The 23,541-nt window shown below is 35.6% G+C and overlaps 1 protein-coding gene across 1 annotated transcript in view; it reads left to right on the plus strand.

Annotated features, from left to right (window-relative positions):
• Ncoa1 (nuclear receptor coactivator 1) overlaps positions 1-23,541 on the plus strand; it is a 238,200-nt gene that overhangs the window by 127,660 nt on the left and 86,999 nt on the right. Inside the window, 4 exon segments of the mRNA XM_074049293.1 lie at positions 2,256-2,360; positions 10,118-10,284; positions 13,817-13,914; positions 21,365-21,542. Of these exon segments, the coding sequence (XP_073905394.1) occupies positions 2,256-2,360; positions 10,118-10,284; positions 13,817-13,914; positions 21,365-21,542 (548 nt within the window).

Here is a 23,541-nt window from a genome sequence, read left to right on the forward strand (position 1 = left end):
GGAGGGGGCGGGGTGGGTGGTAAGGGAGGGGGTTGGGGGAGGGGAGAGAAATGACCCAAACATTGTATGTACATATGAATAAAAATAAATAAATAAATAAAATTTTAAAAAAAGAATATTACCAAGAATTCTATTTTTGAAGTATTTTGTTGAGGTTGAAACTAAAATGAACAACTATAATATATGGTCATATATATTATATAATACATAATTTATGTATCTATAGATTGTATTTGTGCTGTATAATATATATATACATCTATAAACATTGCATTGGATAGACATTTAGTCATTCATTCACCAAATTCTATAGTAGATTCACACAATAGGTGAGAGCTGATACAAGCCTTCTATATTATGTAGAGGAGGTTGGATATCCTGTGAGTAATTAGGACATAACTAAAGGCTTTTAAGCAAGAAAATGACATGATCAGACATAACCTTTGGTAGCCTATTCTGGTGGCTCAGCAGGGATGGATTTAAGGAAGACAGATTGGAAGCTGGGAGACCATTTGGAAAAACTAATTTAGTGGTCCAACAAGAGATGATGAGAACCTGAGCTCATCAAATTGGCAAAGGAGTATATGAGGGAGGGATGGATTTAGGAAATTAAAATGGACAGCTCTTGGTATTTGCTTGCTTGCAGGGTGATGACAAGAGGCTTGAATGACACAAAACACCAGCAGAGACAAAAAAATGCATGAGGAAGAAATATACTTAAAGAGAGACTTTGTATTTGTTCAAGGACAGGTGGTTAGTAGTTAAATCAGGACTTGAATAAGGTCTTTCTGCCCCCAGTGCTAATGCTTTTATCTGCCATGCTCTAGTAAGGGTGTCCATTTGATTTTCATCAAGGAAGTGATACCTGAAAAATGACATTTGAGCAGGAATGGTTTGCTGTTTTATAAGACAGAGTAGAAGTGAGAAGGACTGGAATTGACAAGATAAAATGATCTTGCATTAATCTAGAATGAGATATTTGGTTTCAAGCTAGGATCGTAAGTGCATCTGAGACTGAAGAAGGAGACAATATAAAATTTCTTGTTAAGGAATAATTTGCAGGGAATGGATGCCAATTAGAAATGAGGACTGAAAGAGAAAGAAGCATTAAAAAATAATTTCCAGATTGCAGTCATGGGTTGGATATTTTCATCATGTGCCTCTTAAGGTCATGATTAAAATTTTAGGGATTATTTGTACACTGAGAAGGAAATGACAGTTTTTGGTCTTCAGAAGAGAGCTAGAAACATTTAATTTTAGGGCTAAAGAAAAGATTTACTCAGATATATCAGTTGAAGCCATGTAAGAGGTGTTCACAGATTTCAACACTCTTTACAATAAGTATTCCAGTGCTGTAGTAGTTTAATAACTTAGAATTTAAGGAAAAGCTAAAAGTTCATTTAACATGAATTTCCCCTTCTTTGTTAAAAGTGGGTGGAGTAAAAAGAAAAGGATAGAGTGTTGTTTGACTCTATTAATATCACAAAGTGATGATTGTAAGGCCAGGAATAGGGTTCTGGGTTTCATTAAGGATTCTGCAGAAAGTAATGGTTGAGGGACAGAGCTGAGAGATCTTTAAGAGCAGTCGTGAACTGGCTCAACTTGTGAAAGACCTGGCCTGTGAGTTACGGGGAATGACTTTGTGTTCTCTGGCATCTATACCAGGATCTTAACACAGACTAAACATTTGATCTTTGTCACATCATTGAATAAATACAAGGTTAGGAGTATGGAATTCAAAGTAAACGTACAATTCAAAATTCAAATCTAGTATATTACTTTAACTTTAATCATATATTTATTATTTTTCTATCAATATAAAATTCTAAACCTTATGAGTAAGTTATTTTAAGTCTTTTTGCAAAGTAGAGTCTGAATAATAAATTTAAAAAATTTGAAATTATTTTTTAAATAACTGACTCCAGTTTTTACCTTAACACACGAAAATGATTTTTTTCTTTGTAAAAAAATCTCAATATCTACTTAATTATTCTAACAATATTTTCATCCTAATCAATCATAATTATTTCACAGGGGATTATTAATTTTATTTTATAGATTTAGAAAAGAAAGCATAGGAACAATGATGATCTTTGTGGTTTTATATAGATGCTGAAGTTTTCATGACAATTATAATCACTTATTAGTTGTTTAGAGATGTTGGCTATGTTTAGAAACTCAAGGGTCTTCCCTTCCCCTTCTTTGGTGGGAGAGGTTATAAAAGTAGAGTTCTTACTCTTACGTTTTCTTTTTAGGTGTGAAGTTTTCAACATGAGTGGCCTTGGGGACAGTTCGTCTGACCCTGCAAACCCAGACTCACACAAGAGAAAAGGCTCGCCATGTGACACACTGGCATCCAGGTAGGAGCACTCTCTCTCCTGAGTCTGTTTTGTGGCAGAGCTTCTTGGTTATTTTCACTGCCACTTTGGAGCTTTTCTGTCATCTACTGTAAGACTAGTGACCTTCTTTGAGTCCTGCATACTCACCATGTTCTGGTCCTATCCCCAGAGTCTTTGTACATGCTTTTCCTTTAATCCAACTTAGTGCTTCTTGATTTTCTGAAATTAATACTTAAGTATCTTTCAGATGCCATCTTAGTTTTACTTCCTTAAAGGGAACTGTCACTTCTTCCACAATTATTACTTCAAATCTCCCTCATCCATGTATCTGTCTCACATGTTTTTTTTATGGCTCTGATCCTGAACTGCAGATTATGAGCTCATGTGATTACCTCATGAATTCTTGGCTTCTTTACTAGACTGTATGCTGTTTGGTAAAGGATCTTACCTATTTTTGCTCACCATTGTATCCCTATATTATAGCACAATGTGTGGCTAATATATTATAAAGACACAGTAATATTTGTCAGATGAGCAGATAAAGATATTGAACATCTTTAAATGCTATCGTAGACACCAAGAAATATATTGCTATAATAATAGAAATTTTTAAAGTGATTACTTGTGGAGTTAAATATTTGATATGTTTTAAGGAATATGAGCACTGTAAGCAGGCTAAAAGAAATTTAGTGGTAGGGAGACCCTGATAAATACCAGATAGAGAAGGAACTTTGCTGATGAAGAGCAGCTTTTGGGAGTTACAGCAAGTTTTCTGAGCATCTACAGTATTGATACTCAACCCAGAAAATTCTTTGTCATTTGCAGGGAGGGGGTCCTAACCTGTATATTGTAGAATTTTGAACAGAATCCCTGCTTCTATGCCAAAATCCAATAATAGTATTAACCAAAAATGTCTCCAACCATTGCCAGATGTTCCACCAGTGACAGGGAAAACAAAGTCACCACAGTTGGTAATCACTGAACTGGAGAACAAAGCTGTGAAGATTCTCCTGTCATGAGCTATGTGCTTTTTCCTGTAAGAAATGAAAAGAAAGGGTTTTTATGGGAGAATGCTAGGGCTCAAGGTTAGAAAAAGAAAAGTGATAATTTCTTTTAATCAGGTCAGAGAACCTTCAGAGAGAGACAATAACTTGAGTATTCATAAGCACAAGTAAGTGTCCAGATGTTAGGAAGAAGGTTGAAATCAAGATAGTATCCAGATTTGTGTTGTCTCAGTTAATGCTGTTGTTTATATCTGTATATAAAATGAGTCCTTGTTAAGGAAAAACTTCTGAACAAATAAATAAAATTGTCTTTTACATTTAATTTTTTATTTGAGGAAAAAATTTAAATATTTAAAAACAGAGACTAAGAAGTTAAAATGCATAAAATAATATAGAGTAAGAAGTTACATATATGACCACATATAATTGTCATATAATTGATATGTATTTGTTCATGTTTTGTCATATTTGCATATTATTATTTAAATAAAACTAATGCAGTATTAATAATTAAACTGATTTTTCAGTCTCCTACATAATTGGAATTGCAAGCATGTGACACTCAACCCAGTTTCCAATCTATTTTTAGTAGTTGTATGTATACACATAGGTATCAATAGAGCTGTATAGAATACTTGTTAAATTTACCTAAATTATATAATGGTGTATACATTTTTTCTATTATATGCTTTTGTCAAGATGGATCTTGAGATTTAAATATAGACATATACTCAGTCCTAGTAACTTTTGATTAGTACTGTATAATATAAATATACTACATTTGAAAAAAAATCCTTTTCCTTATAGCTCCATACCCCTGAAAGATAAACTGTTATAAATTTTTGCTATTGCATCCAGCATTGCAGCAAAAATTCTTACGTGTACTTCCTATTTTATAGCTAAGAATTTGCTTAGGGTTTATGTATATCTTAATGCTAGCTCAGTAATTACCACATTAACCTTCAAATGACAGGCTTTGAGAATTTCTCTTTTTCTCACACTCTTACTAACACTATTCTCTTCTCATTTTAATTGACATTTTGCCATTCTAATAGGTGTGGGGTTATAGTTTTAAGTACATTTCCCTGATAAGTAAATAAGTACATCATTGTTTTAACCCATTATATTTTCTTCCTCTGTAAATTTGTATCTTTTGACTATATTGTTCCAGGGTTGTTTGTCCTTTTCTTTTTTACTTATAAGTCAATTAAGATTTCTAGTTATTAATCTTTTTTTGCTCATATTGGATACAAATATCTCTATGCAAATATCCTCTATGATATCTGTTGACATACAGAAGCTTTGATCTTCATGTGTCAAGCATTTTGGGGTCTTGCTTAAGAAATTTTCCTCTACTATAAAACCCTAAGTATATTTTTATGTATTTTCTTCTAATCCACATTTAATGTTTTAATTAGTCTGGACTGTATTATTGTGCATAACATAAGGACCTAATTTTATTGTCTTTTCTAGTCAGCAGTTCTGATACTCTCCTTCCTGGCTTTTGTACTGTTACCTTTGTCATAACCAAGTTTCTCCATGTATAGGGATCTGGTTCTGACTTTCCTATGACAGTTGCCTTTTATATCTGATGGGGTGAGTCCCTTATTATTTTTCAAAATTATTTTCCTTATTCTTGGTTGCTTCTTTACCATTCAGGTTTTTTTTTTATTTATATGTGCATACAATGTTTAGGTCATTTCTCCCCCCTTCCCCCCGCCCCCTCCCTTACCCCCTACCCCTCCATTCAGATTTTTAGATCAGCTATTGTTTACCCTGTAAAAATTTTTGCTGGAGTTTTGATTAGAATTCATTTACTTTAAATTCATAAGATTGGCATTTTTATTATCTAGATTCTAGAGAATTCTTACTATGAGTTGTAAAATTTTCACTTATTCAATAATATTCTATAATTTTCCCCATAAATGTCTAGCCCATCTTTGGTTAAATGTATTCCATAGAGTTCTTTTTTATCACTTTTAGAAATGATATAGTTTTGTGACTTGCATTTTCTAACTATTAATTATTAATATATACACTGCTAATGATTTATGGGTATTGATCTCATATCCATCCACTGTGCTGAGCAGTCTTATTTACTTTAGTGGTTTATCTATAGATCCCCCTTTTGTGTGTGCGTATGCATGTGCATGTGTGCACGCACATGTAACATCATCACAAATATCAAAAATTTCATATATCCTGTTTCTCTTGTTTATAGATCTTTGAGATAACTATCCTCACATGTTTACTTTAAAAATATTTGAAATCATGACTCAAGCTTATATGTATGGGCATCAGGTTTAATAAGGGACTACCTTTGATATGGTAAACCAGAAATTTATTGTGAAGCCAAGACTGTGCATTAATACTACCTTCTTATGCTTCCATTGGTTTTATTATTATATGTTGTCTCCCCAAACAGATTGTGAACTCATTAATCATAAAGAGCACCTGTTAGACCTGGAGGTATTGCTAGCCCTGTGTATAAGAGCCCTAGAGAGGATAGCTTCTCATTACTGTTTGTTGGGGTGAGGTAACTTGTATCTCTCTCCCATGACCTCTTCTTTGTTCCTTATTTATTATAAGAAAGTATGGATTAAAATACCAGTCTTATAGTGGTTAACTGTGCTTTATCCTTTTTTATCATTTCCAGTTCAACTACACGAGTGCTTATCAAATGCTGACTGGTTAGCCAGCACTATCTTTGTGATGTAAGGATGTGAATGCTTACAGATCTGGTCAATGCCACTGATTCTTTTTAAACCTTTTTGGGCTCCCCAATTGCTTGAAAATAAGTAATCATAATCAAAGTAATAATAGAGAACACTTAGTGAGGTAATACTATATGCCAGGAACTCTCAAAGCATTTTACATGTATCGTCTTTTTTATCCAAACAAAATCCTAGGAGGTAATCAATGTCATTATCCCAACCTTACTGATGAAGAAATTGAAACTTAGAGTGGTTAAGTTGCTGCTGACTTGGATGACTAGTGAGTGCCAGGAAGTTTGAGCCTGTGCTTTTGGCATTGGTACTGTACTCTGCATCATGGCATGTGAGATTGCTTGTGATAGGCCAGGCATCATCTCTTGTCCTTCCACTTATTATCTTCTGTAGTTCACTGTACTAATCTACTTGCAGGTTCTTTAACTTGATATCTTCACTCTTACTTCATACCTTTGATAAAGCTGTTTTTTCTAAGACAGCAACCTACCACAAAATTTGCCTATTTCTTTCTGTAGCTGTAGGTGCCATTTCTATGTGTTTATATAATATGGTGGTCTTGTCACATAGTGCTGCAATTGACTGTTTCCTTTTCTTTGTTTCCCTTTAATTCAGTGCTACCTCTAATTTACTCCTGGATACTTGGAACAAAGTACACGATTACCTGACATATAATAAATTTAGAAATATTCATTGAGTTAGCTAGTAATTTGATGAAAAAAAAAGACACAACAATCCCACTATATCTGTGAGTTCTTCATTCAACCAACTTTGGATTGAAACTATTCAGAAAAAATTTACGTGTGTACTGAGCATGTTCTGACTTTTTTTCTTGTCATTATTGTCTGAGTACAGTATAACAACTAGTTATATAGCATTTACACTGTGTTAGGTATTATAAGTAATCTAGAGATGACTTTAAGAATAGGGAAGGATTTCTTTAGGTCCTATGCAAAGATATACCATTTTATTTAAAGGGATTGAGCATCTTCAGATTTTTATATCCACAGGGGTTCTTTAACCAATCTCCTACAGATTGTAAAGGGTGATTATATTCACATGAAAATATAACTTAGAGTAGCATTCATTAGCATGTCTGCCATGTAAATGATATTAAAAGGGTTTAGTAAATGGAGAAATGTAGTTAGTCTAAAGCAGTAAAGGGAGCCTTCTTTTCCACTAAGGCAGAATTTTTTGATATCTATACCTCTCCTTCAGTTTTGACTTTGCTTGAACATGTCTGCTGTCATTTTCTCTACCTATTTATTGGCTGCTTGATTTCATGATGATTTTTTTTTCCCCTAGTCTCAGACTCAAGTCATTTTGTAGACAATGTCACTATTTCATTACATGTAGCTTCTTGGTCCAGCTTCTATCTACAGTGAGATGCTTTTCTTTTTCTTTTACTCTACAGTGTTTGCAGGCATTTTAGTAGTACACAAAACTTAATAGCAAAAACATATTTGGGGGTTGGGTGGTGGTCACGCCAGCACTGGGGGCAGAGAAAGGAGAATCCAGAATTCAATCCCAGGCTGGGCTAAACAGTAAGACGTGGGCATTAATGGCTCATGCCTGTATTTCTAGCTACTTGGAAGGCTGAGATCAGGATGATTGCTGTTCAAGGCCAGCCTGGGCAAATAGTTCAAGTGTGAAACCCTGAGTTCAAAACCCCAGTCCCACCAAAACAAACAAATAAACAGCATATTTGGGAGTTCCTACCAAGTGAATCCAAATTACTCATGTTGAAATTTGAACTCATAGATTTAAAGAGATCATACTCTATACTGAATCTGCTAAATAAATCTTATATCAGTTAGGTTCTCTAAGGTAAAATCATATGTCCTCAAACACCATCAGGTTGTAGAGCTAAAACCTTGACTTTATCAAAATTATGTTCCTTATCTTATTCATGCCTTGCTTTCAGTGCCTTGTTGTGAAATTTGTCAAAATACCTCGCTGCATGTTTTTGCTGTGGTAGTTGTAAGATACAGTTTGACTAAACAAAATGGAAATAATTCCTCAAAGATTTAAAAGATAAAGATGGAAAACATGAATGTTACACTTTTAAAGTTTGATTTTGCTTTAGGATATATATCATTTTGTAGTGTTTTGTTTTATGTAGGCAAATACATTAGATTAGATGACTTGGTTGTTTTTAGTTCACTATGTTGTGCAAATACTAAGGCTTTTAAAATCTTTTAAAATTATTATTTAAAAAAGTAAATGGTATTTTAGTTGTTGCCAATTGGGAACATTTAACAACTGATCTTTCCCTCTTCTCCCCCTCTTTTTTCTACAACATTTATATTGCAGCCAAATGACTTTAATTGCTGCTTATAAAACAAAGAGCTAATTGTGACCAATCTTTCCTATTATGTTATTGTGATAATGGAAAATTTCAAAGTAATGTGTTACATAAAGCAAGTTGCTCGATGACTTGGCTAAATAAAACAAGAATAAAGACTGGGAAAAAATTTTGCAAAAGGCTATAATGAACCATAAAAGTATATTGAATATATGAGGTGATGGATATATGTTAAATTCCACAAGATACATATACATTGAAACATCACAATATGCTCCTTAAATATATACAACTATTTTATGTCAATTGAAAAAGAAAAAAGTGAAGAAAAAACATCAAACTAGTAAAAAAAATGAACAATAATCATTCAAGATATTCAGTTGTATGTTAAAGCTTGGGCGTGACTCAAGTGGTGGAATGACTGCTAGCAAATATAAGGCCCTGAGTTCAAACTTCAGTGTACTTTTTAAAAAAGTGCTACATTATCCTTTGTTCTTATTATTTTGCCATAAATCAAGTTTGATTTTATTACATTGGTGAAGATTTATAAGTAGATTTTTTTCCCTATTTTTTTAGGACAGAGCTTTATACTATTGTTCTCTGTACCTTTGTTCTAATTATTATTTTTTGCTCTAATTATTGTTTGATTATTAATTTTACTTTTGAAGAATATACAGTCATTGCAAGTGCAACTAGTAGATTTATTGTTTGGTTCCTTTTAATATCTAGTTATCATTTGCTGTTTGAAAATACTAAAAGTATATATGTCACTGGGGAAACACATCTGATACAGCATTCACTTTATATGTTTGGTTTGTTTTTTGTGCTCTGGGGCTTGAACCCAGGGCCTCAAGCTGCTAAGCAGGCACTGTACCAGTTGAGCGACACCCCAGCCCCTCACTTAATTTATTTTAGTCAGAATTATTTTCTGCATCTTGGTGTTTTATAGTGTCTGTTTTTTTAGATGTAAGTTTAAATTACTCTTTTTGGCGGGGGTGGGGGGGGCAGGCAGTACCAGGTTTGAACTCAGGGCCTCATGCTTGCTAGGTGGATGCTGTACCACTTGAGCTAGTCCACTGGCCCTTTTTATGTGTGTTGGCTATTTTTGAGATAGGGTCTTAGTTTTTGGACAGGCTGGCCTTGAACCATAATCCTCCCAATATCTGCTTCTTGAATAGCTTAGGTTAAAGTACATTTTAAAATCTGTTTTGGGAATTTTTTTTTGGTAATACTGGAAATTGAACTCTGGGCCTCACACCTCCTGAACCATGCCATCAGTCCTTTTTTTGGACGTGATCTGAATTTTTGCCTGCTTCTGGCCTCAGATCACTATCCTCCTACCTTCGCCTCGTACTGAGCTGGAATTACAGCTGTCAGTTTGTTGAGTTGGGGTTTTGATAACTTTTTGCCTGGGCTGGTCTCAAACCACAGTCCTCCCAGTCTCCACTTATTGAGTAGCTGAAATTATGCATATGAGCCATCACATCTTTTTGCTTTTAGGTTTTTTTGTTTTGTTTTCAGATAAGGTCTTATACTTTTGCTGGAGCCAGCCTCAGACCACTATCCTCCTACTTTTGCTTCCTCAGTAAGCTGGAATTATAGCTGTGAGCCACCAAACAGGCTTAGTTTTATATTTTCAGTGATGATAAGGATTTCTCTAAATCTGTAAACATTAACTGCTTGATCAGAGAAGGAAATAATGTGATATAAATGTACCCTGATGAGATTTTCTTTGTGTAACAGCACTGAAAAGAGGCGCAGGGAACAAGAAAATAAATATTTAGAAGAACTAGCTGAATTACTGTCTGCCAACATCAGTGACATCGACAGCTTGAGTGTAAAACCAGACAAATGCAAGATTTTGAAGAAAACAGTCGATCAGATACAGCTAATGAAGAGAATGGAACAAGGTAAAAAACAAAAAACATGGCTATGTTCTTTGTTGTTAAAACATAATACATCATTATGCTCTTTTATATTAAGAAACAACGTTAAATTCATAATTTTATTAAATGTTTTTGCTTAGATGGCGTTTATTTTATTATGTCAGGACTTTCTTATTATAGCAAAGTGGCTTACTAGACTAACTTGAAAACTAGTTGTCTGGAAATTTATGGACTCCAGAGTCACAGAGAATTGAGGCAGGAAAACAAGTAGTAGCATGACCTGAGGCTCTGGCACTGAATTGAAGAGCAGTAACTCCGGAAAGGGTAATTTCTTGTCTGCCTGAGAACACTTGCCTCTGTCTTGGTTCTCCATGAGAAAAAGTTTCCTCTGAAAAATTCTTGATGAACTTTTGAAGTTGATATTTGTACTACTCATACTTATCAAGAATCCCATACCACTAAACCCTGGAATTGCCCACCAGAAACAGAGCAGAATGTCTCCCAACTTGGCCCCACAGAGTGCCACAGAAAAGTGCTTGTTTGGGTGATTCTACACTAAAACTTTACACGAGAAATTAATCTATGGTGAGTAATAGCACAAATACCAAATGAGGGACAGACCCAAAAGACTTCAAATGAATAGCATCAGTATGAAAAGATTGTAGACAAATGTACTTAAAAACACTAAAGTTGCATGATTTAAAGATTTTAGAAACTGGAAAACTGTCAAGTGACAGCTGATTCAGCAGACAAGAGAAACCATACCTGAAGCCTATAGACACCAGCAGCCTGGCTCATAACACCCTAAGTGGAAAATGGCAGGATTCTTGTGGGGAAATCAATCAGTCCAAGGGGAAAGACTTTTAGGGATGACCTTAAGTGGAAAACTTAGCTCCTTACTCTGTCCCTCTTCTCACAGGGTTTCCAGTTGGCATTTTAGTGAGCCAACTTTAATGTGGGTGAAGCCTAAGGCAAAAAGGGGGTGGGTGCAGCAGCTTAAGGGGGCAAGAGAGCACTTAAAGCAGTCAGCCTCTCAGGGACACAGAGGAGACGCTTCACCCTGACAGAAGAGTACCCTCTGTAACTCAAAGCAGGACATGTGGGAGGAGTGAAGGCTATGGAGAAGAGTAATATACAATGCAGATGGGATGAATTTGATTAAATTGCATCATATGCATGTATGTAAACACCACAATGAAACCCCTTCATACAATTGATTTATGCTAACAAAAAACTTTAAAAACTAAATTAAAATAGGATCCTTGGAAAAATCATTACCTCCTCCGATGCTTATTTTCTTTGCCTCTGCACACCCTTCCCCAGCCTTTCTGGGCATATGTTGTCTCAGGGATTTATACTTGCTTTTCCCTCTGTTGAAATTCTCTTTCCTAGGTACCCACATGACTTGCTCTTTCACCCTTTCCATGTCTTTGCTCAAATTTGTCTTCTCAGTGAAATTGTTCCTAACTACCCTATTAAAATTTTTAAGAAGGAAATGTACATATCGCTCTACACTGTTCTTGTTTTTTTTCCACAGTACTTTTTACATCTAATCTATCAGATAATTTGAAGAAATCCCTTAGACAGTAAAATAAACACACAAGGACTGGACAATAAGAGAAAGGATAAGAAATTAGGCCAGGTATGATAGCTCATGCCTATTATTCCCAGATATTCAGGAGGCAGACATTGGGAAGATCAGGGCTCAAGAGCAGCCTAGGCAAAAAGTTAGCAATTTCCCAGTTCAACAAGCCAGTTCTGGTTATGCAGGCCTGCAATTCAGCTACATGAGAGGCATAGATAGGAGGACCATCGTTCAAGACCATCCTGAGACAAAAGTACTCAGGAGTGAGGTGAGGCTCAAGTAGTTGAACATTTGGCTGACAGGCACAGGGCCCTGGGTTCAGATCCCAGTGTTGCTAAAAAAAATAAAAAGAGCTAAGAGCTGGTGGCTCATGCCTGTAATTCTAGCTACTCAGGAGGCAGAGATCAGTAGGATCACGGATCAAGGCCAATCCAGGCAAATAGTTTGTGAGACCATATCTTGAAAAAAAAAACCTTCACCAAAAAGGGCTAGTGGAGTGACTCAAAGTCTAGGCCCTGAGTTCAAGCCCCGGTACTGCAAAAAAAAAAAAAAGAAAAGAAAAGAAAAAGACAGGATTATACAATTAGTTCAAGAGTTGTAACATAGGATTCATCACAGGAAAAAAAGAGCAGACTAAATAGAAAGGAATAAATGATAAGAGGAAGTAATAAAATTTTCCTAGCAGCCCAGCATTCTGATGGCTGAGGCAGGAACATCACAAATTCAAGGCCAGCCTGAGCTACATGGTGAGACCCTGTATCAGAAAGAAAAGTAAAAGAAAAAAAAACACTCATGTAGTGCCCAGCACAGTTAATGAAAAGTACCAATACACAATTTAGTGATATTTTAAAACATCAGAGAGAAAAAAATAAGAGCAAAGAAAAGCAGGTCTTCAACACAATAGATTGATTTTGGAATGGATTCTAAGTAATTTTGAAAACTAGACTTCTAGACATGGAATTAGTGAAAAATAGATATTGTCAGACAATCAAAGTCTCAGAACTGTTATCTTCTATCATACCATTGTCAGAAATATCTATCGAAGCCTAGATAGTAAACCAGGGAACAAAGGAAAGGGGATCACAGCAGTGCAGCAACTTAAAAATAGCCAGTCACAGTAGGAGCAAGTGCATAGAAGACTCCAGGAGGAATATTTCCATAGCTGACCAAATGAAGAGGTGAGTTTAGGGATGAATGAAATACACTGAAAATTTGAAACTACACACAAAATATAAGAAAAGAACTATAAATGACAGCACACACCATGGCGCAGTAATGAAGTATATTCATATAACAGCAGTAACGTAGATGTTAAATATTGATTGCTTGAAAAATATTTTAAATACATATATTGAGAGGATTAGTGGAGAGAAAAATGTGTGTAGCAGGTTGGTGTAAATAAACTAAATTCTTACTATTCATGGTAGCATGTCAACAGATTACGTCTACCAAGGGCAAAACATGGGTAGAGTACAGCAAATAAGCATGCTATTGAGAAGCATAGAGTACATCGATTAGAATATCAGCTAGGCTAGACACCCAAAATACCTACTAGGTAGGTGCCTGCTATTCATAATACTTCCATCTTTTTTGCTCTGCCACTCCTAAGGTATTGCCATTATCCACGTGATTGGTATGACTCACCTGTCCATGTCCCAGATGACAAAAAGGAGAAAGAAAAAAATGGGGAGTCATTTTATAGACAAGATTCAGAAATTGTACCTCACTTCTGTTCATATTCCTTAGGCCAGAAACTGTCACATAACCATTTCTATCTTAGGAATTTTAAATGTTTTGGTTTTTCATATATTAGTGATTTAATTTATATGAACTTAATGGTTTTTCTTTAGTAGAACTTCCTTTAAAAAAAAAAAACCTTTTTCTTAATGACATAAATCTATGTCTTCATAAACTTGCCTTTATGGAAATGAGCTGTCTTGGAATGTCTGATTTTTAGTTTCTTTATTGTAGAGAAATCAACAACTGATGATGATGTACAGAAATCAGATATCTCATCAAGTAGTCAAGGAGTGATAGAAAAGGAATCCTTAGGACCTCTTCTTTTAGAGGTAAGTATCCTCATTGACCTAGAAATTAAATACCTTTTTTCTTGCCAATTTAGTCTTTTCTATACCTTCTTTTATGTCTTATATTTAATTAATATATTATGAAACAAAGTAAAGTGTTTAAAAACTTTTTGTAATTGTTTTATTATAAAAGCCATTTGAGTTTTTTTTTAACAATAGATGTTTTTATTTCAGAGTTAAAGGTAAATAATGAGCACAAATACTTTTCATAAAGGTATTCCAAGTTGTCTGATGGAAAACTGAAACCTACTGTATGTCTTTGCCTTGTGTTTTAGGGATGGTTAGAATTAACTGGAAAAACAGAATTATTTAGCTAGCTAGTGCTATCTATATATATGTTGTAGAATTTCACTTTTGAGTGAAGGAAACCTCTATTGGAGTAGGTATTGTCCCAGAAATTTTTCTGAATAAAAAAAATTCAGATTGCTCATGTAAATATTCTTAGAGAATTACTATAAAACTTTGTAAAGTTTGTAAACTGTTAAACTTGAATTACTTTGTAATTACTGTATAATTTTCATCCATGCCTTTCCTATTTAATTTTTGCTACCTGTGTTCTGAACACAGATGTTTTGTTTTCAAGGAAGCTCATTACGGTCAATGCTCTCTCATACCTGACTGTCTAAAAACGCTTGTCTATGTGTACGTGCATTCTCATCCCCACAACCTACACTTTGCTGTCTCTGTGTCTAATTTTATATATATTTACATGAGTATGTAAAATAAATTTGTTCCTTGTCCTTCCTCAAAGCTTCCTTTCTGGTATAGAAACTTGTATAAGTTCTAACAAATTTGTATAGGTCTCTTTAATCCCTCATTTCTTTATTTACTTTGCCCCATTACCATAACTTCCCTGACTTTTGTATTAGCCATAGTTCCCTCTAGCTATGGCTAATGTAAGAAAATTCTTAAAATTAAGTCCTTGCTTTTCCACCTCTGGTAATACATTAACATTGTTTCACCTCTCATCCTATAGAGATGCCACCCAAGTGTGTCCTTTTTGCTTTAGCTTCTCCCCATGCTCCACTCCTGTGCTTTGCACAGCCACTTTCCTGCTAGCAACTTCTTTGTCAAAATATAAATCCTTTTTGCTACCCAAATTATACCAGTTTTGTTAATTTAGAATATTGGTTTTAGTGATTTTTATTTAGGGAACAAGCACACAATATTGTAGACTTATAAAATCTAAAAGACACTGGTCATTGAAACTGAGATAGAAACTACTCCTTGAGTGAATGTATCCATGAACTGGAGGGGCAGGGGAAGAGGCCACCTGGGATGGAGGCTATTTTATTATTATTATTATTATTATTCTTTGCATGACTGTATCTTGGAAAACAGTGTTGTAGCAAGTGTAGTAAAAATGTTAAGATAGAATCTAGGTAGTGGATGTGTACATATTTGTTATAAAAGTCTTTCAACTTTGCTTTATTGTAATTTTTAATATAAATTGCTGAAGGAAAGTAAGTTTAAAAAAATGTGCAGTGGACTCATTTCCCACTTGCCTTTCATTACTGCCCAGTGTTCACCACCTACCACTGCCCTGCTACTTGATTGCAGTTGGACCCTCCTGGAGATCCGGCCCTTCCTAGCTCTTACCTCCTATATGCATGTTAGCAGAATTGTCTTTTTCATACTTTCTACTTTTTCTTTGGAAATTCCATCTGTCTTTGAGCCCTCAGTTAGACTGACCCTGGCACTTTATATCTCCTTTCAATTCATTAAATATTTATTGATTATATTATGTGTATGTAGTGTCTTTTGAAACACTGGAGAAATATTAGGTAGAAAGGTCCTTGAGATTTCTGGGTTTCTGTGAAAAGCGATCATTTGGATCCTAGTCTGTCTGTGCAATACTCAGAAACCACAGAGATCAAAGAGAGCAAATGTAATCTACAAATAAAATGCAGCACAACTGAATACAAAGACTATTGCAGTTGCTACTTTTTATAAACATTTGTTAACCTTGTATCAGAAAAGTCAAGACACTTTCAAGGAACAGACAACAAGAAAACATCTGCTTGAGTCAAAGGGAAACTGTGACACATTACACATTAATTTCTCTTTCACTCCCCCCCTCCCTCCTCCTCAACCTCCTGTCTCCCTCCCTTTCTCTATTTCCCCCTTTTTCCCTCCTTCTCTTACTTTTTTTTTTTTTTTTCTTGAGACAAGGTCTACAGGCTTGCACCACCATGCCTGGCTAGATGATAGTTTTCAAATATTAAAAAAATTGAATTAGAAATTGTGAAAACAGAGTTGAAATATATTTAGGTTCTTGGCCTCAAGAATATATTTTTATGCGCTGTAGATACGTAAGCCTTTAACGTAGAATTAGTAAGTTTTATAGACTTCAAAACTGCTTTCATTAACTACCCTTTCTTTATCCCTCAACCTTGTCTCCCATGATTTAAATATAACAGAGATTAATCCAGGGCAGCTAGACCAGGGTGTGGTAGAAACCCTGCAAGGAGCTTTTTCATTGCATTATTCAGGCTACAGTCTGGAGCTGTCCTGTTCAGTGTGATAGCTACTAGCCACATGTGGATATTTACATTAAAATGAAATAGATTAAAAATGCTGTGCCCCAGTGTTACCAATGACATTTAAAGTGTTCAGTATTCACATGTGGTTAGTGACTCCAACATATGAGACAACAGAGATACAGAACACTCCCACCACTGCAGAAAGTTCAGTTTGACAATATAGTCTAGAACATTTCTAAAGCTAAATTTACAATGCCTTTTACCTCCTATTTTGAAAAAGGGGGAATTGTGGTTTTGGGTTTTTTTTTTAAAACAAACAAAAAAGACGAAGTAGAAGAACAGGTTTTCACCACCATATCCCCTTTCCTAGGGGAAAGGCACTTCAGAGCACTGAAGTCATTAATGAAAGAGTTGCTCCAGATCCTCAGCTCTGCAGCTGTAATAGGCCACCAGATGCTGTTAGTTCTGTTACTTCCAGTACCATGGGCTGTCATTTGAACTGGATGTCACCATTGCTGTACCCGGTCTCCATCCTCCAGTCTGCACCCCATGTCCCTGCCAAGGGTCTATCTAAAAGCAGATCAACATTGCCTCTGCATAACCCCCATTGCTTCCTGGACAAATTCCTTACTGTTTTGCTTTTCCTTGAAACTTTTTCACAAAAACTTTTTTACTATTAAATGTAACAAATACAAGTATATAAAAGAAGGCTTTTTTTCTTTTTTTAAACTATCTGAGCAGTTTACTCTGTCTTAAATGGCCTTTCCTTCCTTCCTCCACCTGCGTTCCTATAAGCCTGTGACCAGGTGTAATGTTACCTTCTCCATGAAACCTCAGCCACAGAATGTTTATCCCTTTCCCACTGTGGGAGCCTCACTCTGTTCTTAACCTTTGTGAATTCCTTTTTTTTTTTTGCCATGTTTATGTGTTTCTCCTCAGAGACATGAAAGTATTGAGAATTTTGTGTTTATCTCTAATACTTTGTCCAGTGACTGACTCTAGGTGGTGACCTCACTGAAACCCTGGGCCCTGTGAGAAGCCTATGCAGTGAGAGTCCTGCTGTGACACTGAGGTGCTTCTCCTTAAGGGAGGCATCCAGGCAGAAGGAAAAGCACCTCAGATAGATGTTGTTGTACTTAATGGACAGGCATTTGTTATCATCTCTGTGTGCAGCATAACATAAGACCAGCTGTCAGGAAGGTTCCTCCCCAGGAGCACATGGGGACCTTCATTATATGTACAGTATATAAGGGAAACTTGTAGAACTACAATAAGTAAAGCTGATCATATTAGTCAGACATACTTCTAAAAAGTTACATGCTTGTATATTCATAAGACTAGTGCCAAAAATTATTCCCTGAATTGTTATCAATCTTTCAGGAGTGGGATTTTGGCTTATCTTCTACTATTGACCTTGTTTTCATATTGTAAATTTTTCTGTAAGCATGCATTTCATTTATAATAAAAACAAAATTAAGGAAGTTCAATGTATATTGATATGTGTATTGATTTGGTTATTTTCCAAGATTATTTTAAAATAATTTTAAAATATACCTTAAAAATAAATGTGTATTTTTAATTATTCCTATTTTCATATAAACTGTAAGGCAAATATTTATATTGATCACTTAATATGAGATTTACAAGTAATCTGACTTTTTAAAAAAGTTAGCTGGGGCTGGAGGCATGGCTAGTGATAGAGTACCTGCCTAGCAAGTTTGAGACCCTGAGAGTTCAAACCCTAGTACTGCAAAAAAAGCAAAAAAAGTTAGGTGGATATTAAGGTGCTTTCCTATGTACATCTAAAGTAAAAATAGTTTGTAAAGGATTTTCCTAGTATTGAGATTTTGAGATTATTGCATTTTGAATTAAGAGATGATCATAGCAGTCAGTTGCAATAAAAGTAGCTTCTTTTCTTTTCTTTTTTTTCTTACTAAACAAAATATTACCAATATTTTTTTAAAGAGAACAAGGGGTTTTGCTTCATTATTTTTTTAAAATCTTAGTTGAATGCTCTGTAACAGAATGATTTAGAGATGTAGTTCTAAGTTCAATTTTGTTTGTGTTTGGTTTTGTTTTTTGGTGGTACTGGGGATCCAACTCAGTCTTGAGCTTGCTAGGCAAGGATTCTACCACATGAGGTACACCCCAGTCCTTTTGTTTTTTTTAGATAAGACCTTAGGCTTTTGCCCAGGCTGGCTTGGAACCAGGATCCTCCTCCCTCTATCTCTCTAATAGCTGAGACCACAGCCCTGATTGTTTTTGTAAAAAGGTCTCACTAAGTTTTTGCCTGGGCTAGTCGTGAACCACAGTTCTCCTGTCTCTACCTCCCAAGTAGCTGGAACTGCTGGCATGAACCACCATGTCTGGCGCTAAATGCAATTTATTTTAACATTTAGTTTAAATAATAATTTTATCCATTCATCCATTAATGGATTCTTAGGTTAATTCTGTATCTTGGGTATTGTCAATAATGCTGTGGTGAATATGGGAGTATTGATAGCTCTTAATGATACTGATTTCAGTATACATTTTGGATATACATCAGACATGGGATTGCTGGGTCACCTGGTAGTTATATTTTTTAATTTTAGACAATCTTCCATGCTTTTTCCCATATTGGCTGTGTCAATTTATATTCCCAGGGTACAGGAGTTCACCTTTCTCCACATTCTCATCTATGTTTGTTATCTTTTGTCTCTTTGATACTAACCATTCTGATAGATGTAAAGTGATATTTCACTATGGCTTTAATTTGCATTTCAACCCTAAGTGTCCATCAGCAAATGAACGGATAAAGAAAACATCTATATTCACAGTTAAATACTATTTCATCCTTTAAAGAGAAAAGGAAAATAACACAGGTAGGCCTAGAAGACATTATACTAAGTGAAGTAAGTCTGGAAGATTGTGAGCTTAAGGCCAGCCTGGGCTACCTTGCAAGGTTAGGTTTCCAAAAGAAAACAAAAAAATTAATAATAAAGGACTGAGGGTATAGTTGAGTAATAGAACACTTTCCTAGCACATGCAAGACCCTCGGTTCAGTTCACAGCAACAAACACACACATGCGCACACACACACACAAGAATGATCATTACCATCATCTTAGATGATAAAAATGCCTCACAAAGATAAGGTAGATGCATATGGAGGCATAGATCATGAATGTATTTATTTAAATCACAATACTCATTTTCAAATCCTGTCCATCAGTTACACAAAGGTTTTTCTTGACAGTCCATCTTCTTTGATTCAAAGAGTAATTCTTCTAAACATATCAGAAGTTGTATTTTCACACTTAAAAAAAAGTAGATTCAAAGCCTACTAAAACTCTTGATTAGAATATTTTTCAGCAGGTAAAAGGAGATAAATTTTATAAACTATTCCTTTTCATCTGCAAAATCATAACTATGAAGCTTCATAGCTATAAAACTTAAGTGGTAGAGTGCTTGCCTAGCATGTGCAAGGTCCTGGATTCTATCCCCAACACCACACACATACACACACACACACACACACACACACACACACACACAAATCTAACTATGATAACATTCCCAAACATCCATTTTCACATGCCCCCTTATAGGATAAGTATCTTTTTGAAAAGCAGTTTACTTTGCATTATTGTTAAAATTTCACTTTAACTCTGAAGAAAAAATTGTTTATTTTGGGGAAAGTATCTACTAGGTAGCATATTATCATTAACCCTTATAGAAGAGGCCAGCAAACGTGAGACACTTGCCTTTTCTAAAAAGAAAAATGAGCAGCTCATTTGCATTTTGACACATATAACTTAAGGACTCCATAAGGTTTTTAAATCTTGTTACAAAATTCAGTAAATGTTCTGAGCTGTAAAGGTCTTATTTTTATTGCTTATATACATTCTGTATCCTGCAACATGTTGCAAATAAATGAAAAGATTCCAGATCTTCCCTCAGGATTCCAGGGTTTGTGATTTGTGACCATCTAGACTGCATGAAGTCTATATGTTTATTAAGCTTGATTTCTTCTATATGTTTTAGATTACAATATAGAGGTTCTTTTTTCCTGTACTCTTTGGTGCACATATATCTCCTCTTGGAGAACCTTGGCTCCATCTCAGCATATAGGAGGCCCCTGGGTCTTGGCACCTGTCTACTCTCCTGACTCATTTCCTACCAGGACCTGCTCTGTCCATGTACTCCAGCAGCTACACATGGCTTATGCCTTTCCTTGTGTGCCATATGCTGCTCTCTGCCTGCAATGTCCTTCCCTCAGGCAGGGCTCTGTAAGAAGCCTTTCATTGCCTCACCGATCCCAAATTAGGTATCCTTGTCTGTGCTCAGAGTATTTTGTGTATGTCTCTCATATTGTATTTATCATGCCTATCTCTCTCTCTCTCTCTCTCTCTCTCTCTCTCTCTCTCTCTCTCTCTCTCTCTCTCTCTCTCTCTCTCTCTCACTGTACCACAGGTTCCTTTAGGGCAAGACCAGCTATTAACCTATACAGTTTAGAGTTGTTTTTTTTTTATGATTGAATAAAAGGGATAATCACTACTTCACAGCTGCTACCATAAAATTTTATTTCTAAGAAAGAAGGCTGACATTTATTTAGACCTATTGTAAACATTAGTTTACAGTTCATGCAAAAATTCTGTCACCTCCACAGAGAAGGAAACCCCTCCTTTTTAACTTGACATATATTACAGATCTCTTTTTTAATAAAGCAGTGTATATGCTTGCTTCTCTCTTTATCTTTTAACCTCCCAACCTCTTAATCTTTTTTTTTTTTTTTACTTTGTAGGCTTTGGATGGCTTTTTCTTTGTTGTGAACTGTGAAGGAAGAATTGTATTTGTATCAGAGAATGTGACCAGCTACTTGGGTTATAATCAGGAGGAATTGATGAATACCAGTGTCTACAGCATACTCCCAACCTCTTAATCTTTTTTTTTTTTTTACTTTGTAGGCTTTGGATGGCTTTTTCTTTGTTGTGAACTGTGAAGGAAGAATTGTATTTGTATCAGAGAATGTGACCAGCTACTTGGGTTATAATCAGGAGGAATTGATGAATACCAGTGTCTACAGCATACTACATGTGGGAGATCATGCGGAATTTGTCAAGAATCTGCTGCCAAAATCACTAGGTAGAAAGAAACTCATTTTTTAAAAGAATGCTGACTCTATGGCTTCTCCTTTCATAATACGTATCATATTATATTTGTAATACATCATATTGTAATCTGTAATTAATAGTATAGAATAATATATAATATATTTTAAATATTTTTAATGCAGTTTTAGGTTCAGATAATCCAATAAATGATAAGAGAGCATTCATCATCTTGTATATTTTGATCATGTGACAGTAGTTGGAGACAGAACAGTTAGTTGCTTTACCACTAGAAGCTTCTGCTTAAAATTCCCTTTGTTTTGCCTAGGGACATGGTAGCTTATGATTGTAATCCTAGCTGCTCAGGATGTAGAGATCAGGAGGCTTACAATTCAATGCCAACGAAGGCAAAATGTTAGTGAAACCCCATCTTAATCAATAAGCTTGTCATGGTAGTATATACTGTGATCCCAGCTATGAGGGAGGGAGGCAATGGTTAAAGAATCTTGATCTGAAGCCCACCCTGAACAAAACTCAAGACCCTACCTGAAAAATAACTGCAGCAAAAAAAGAAAAAGAGGGCTGGAAGTGTGGCTTAAATGTTAGAGTGCCTGCCTAGCAAGTACAAGGCCCTGAGTTCAAACCCAGTACCACCAAAAAAAAAGAATCCCTTTGTTTTCAATTTTTATTAATATCCATGAAAGAGACATAATAAAAATCCTTCCTACTACTTTGCCTAAACTCAGGAGTATGATTAGATGGGCTGTCCACTGCCAGGGAACCCAACAGAGAGGATGGATGGGGTTGATTTCCATTCTTTAACCCATGTTCTTTAAGGCAGGCTGGGCTCTTAGGAACTAGGGGAACTTTTACTAATCTCTAAAGTTCATGGATGTAAACTAACAGCATCCTTTGTTTATGTCTCAGATTTTCAGGGTCTTTTTAAAGCTTTTCAGGGCTCAAGCTCAGTTACCCTTGGTGACTTGGTTCCTATGTCTCCATGTGCATGAGTGTGTTTTCCATAGTCAGTGTACATTTTGTTGGCAAATAGGAACAGTTTCATGTTTAATTTCAGGTTCCATTCCATTTCAGATTCTTTTGTTCCTATTTTTCTCATCATTTCTTTATTCAATAAGCTTTGAAATCATATCACACAAATAAATTGATGTCATATCAGTTTTCACATAAGTACTATGTGATAATGTATCTGAGCAGGAGAGTTAGGAGTTTCTAGCCACCATTTAGTATGGGAATGAGGCAGGTGGTCAGGGAAGTCAAAACAAGTTCAGGTTTCCCTGATGTCACTGTGGGTAATACTTAGATTTGTTTCCCCTGGCCTTGGATTTTGGGTTTCTTTTGTTCTGCTGTACCACAGATTTTAAGAAGTACTGACATGTGAATTTAATTGAGTTACATAGCATCTTATTTGTTCATTTAAAATTTTTAAGTTTTCTCATCTGGGGTAACAAAGTATCTGTTGGAAAGAGGACTGAGGTCACAGAAAACAAGACTGAGCTGTCTTCTGTCCCCTGAAGAAGAGCTTACTGTTTGCGGAAGGGCCACAATATTTCCCCTTCCCAGCATGCTTATTGCAGACCCATGACTATTCAGATTGCCCTGTCTCTGCCAGGAGGCTAAAAAGGAGGGAGTATCGTCTGATATCTGATTTGCTGGTGATGCTATGCCTGGCCACCTACAGGATGTGGTCCTCAGTTTACCTGACAGTTCATGGTGATTTCTCTGAGCAGGCTCCCACACAACAGGGAAGGATATGAGACTTCTGCTGTAGAGGCACCTTTTTCTCATTCTTCCAAAGTTTGACAGAACAGAAACATCACAAATAATGGAGCACTACTGCCTTTGTAGAAGTACAATAGAATACAATAGAGTAGATCACTAAAGGTATGGCATGCTCTGTAGTAACAGAGTGAATCACCTATAGTGGTGACTGATCACCCATTAAAAATAAGTGAGATGGTCCCACACAAGAATGAAGCCCAACTTACTAACTTGGAAAAGCCAATAGTCTCTCC

Source organism: Castor canadensis, chromosome 12, assembly GCF_047511655.1.
Source record: "Castor canadensis chromosome 12, mCasCan1.hap1v2, whole genome shotgun sequence".
Lineage (NCBI taxonomy): Eukaryota > Metazoa > Chordata > Mammalia > Rodentia > Castoridae > Castor > Castor canadensis.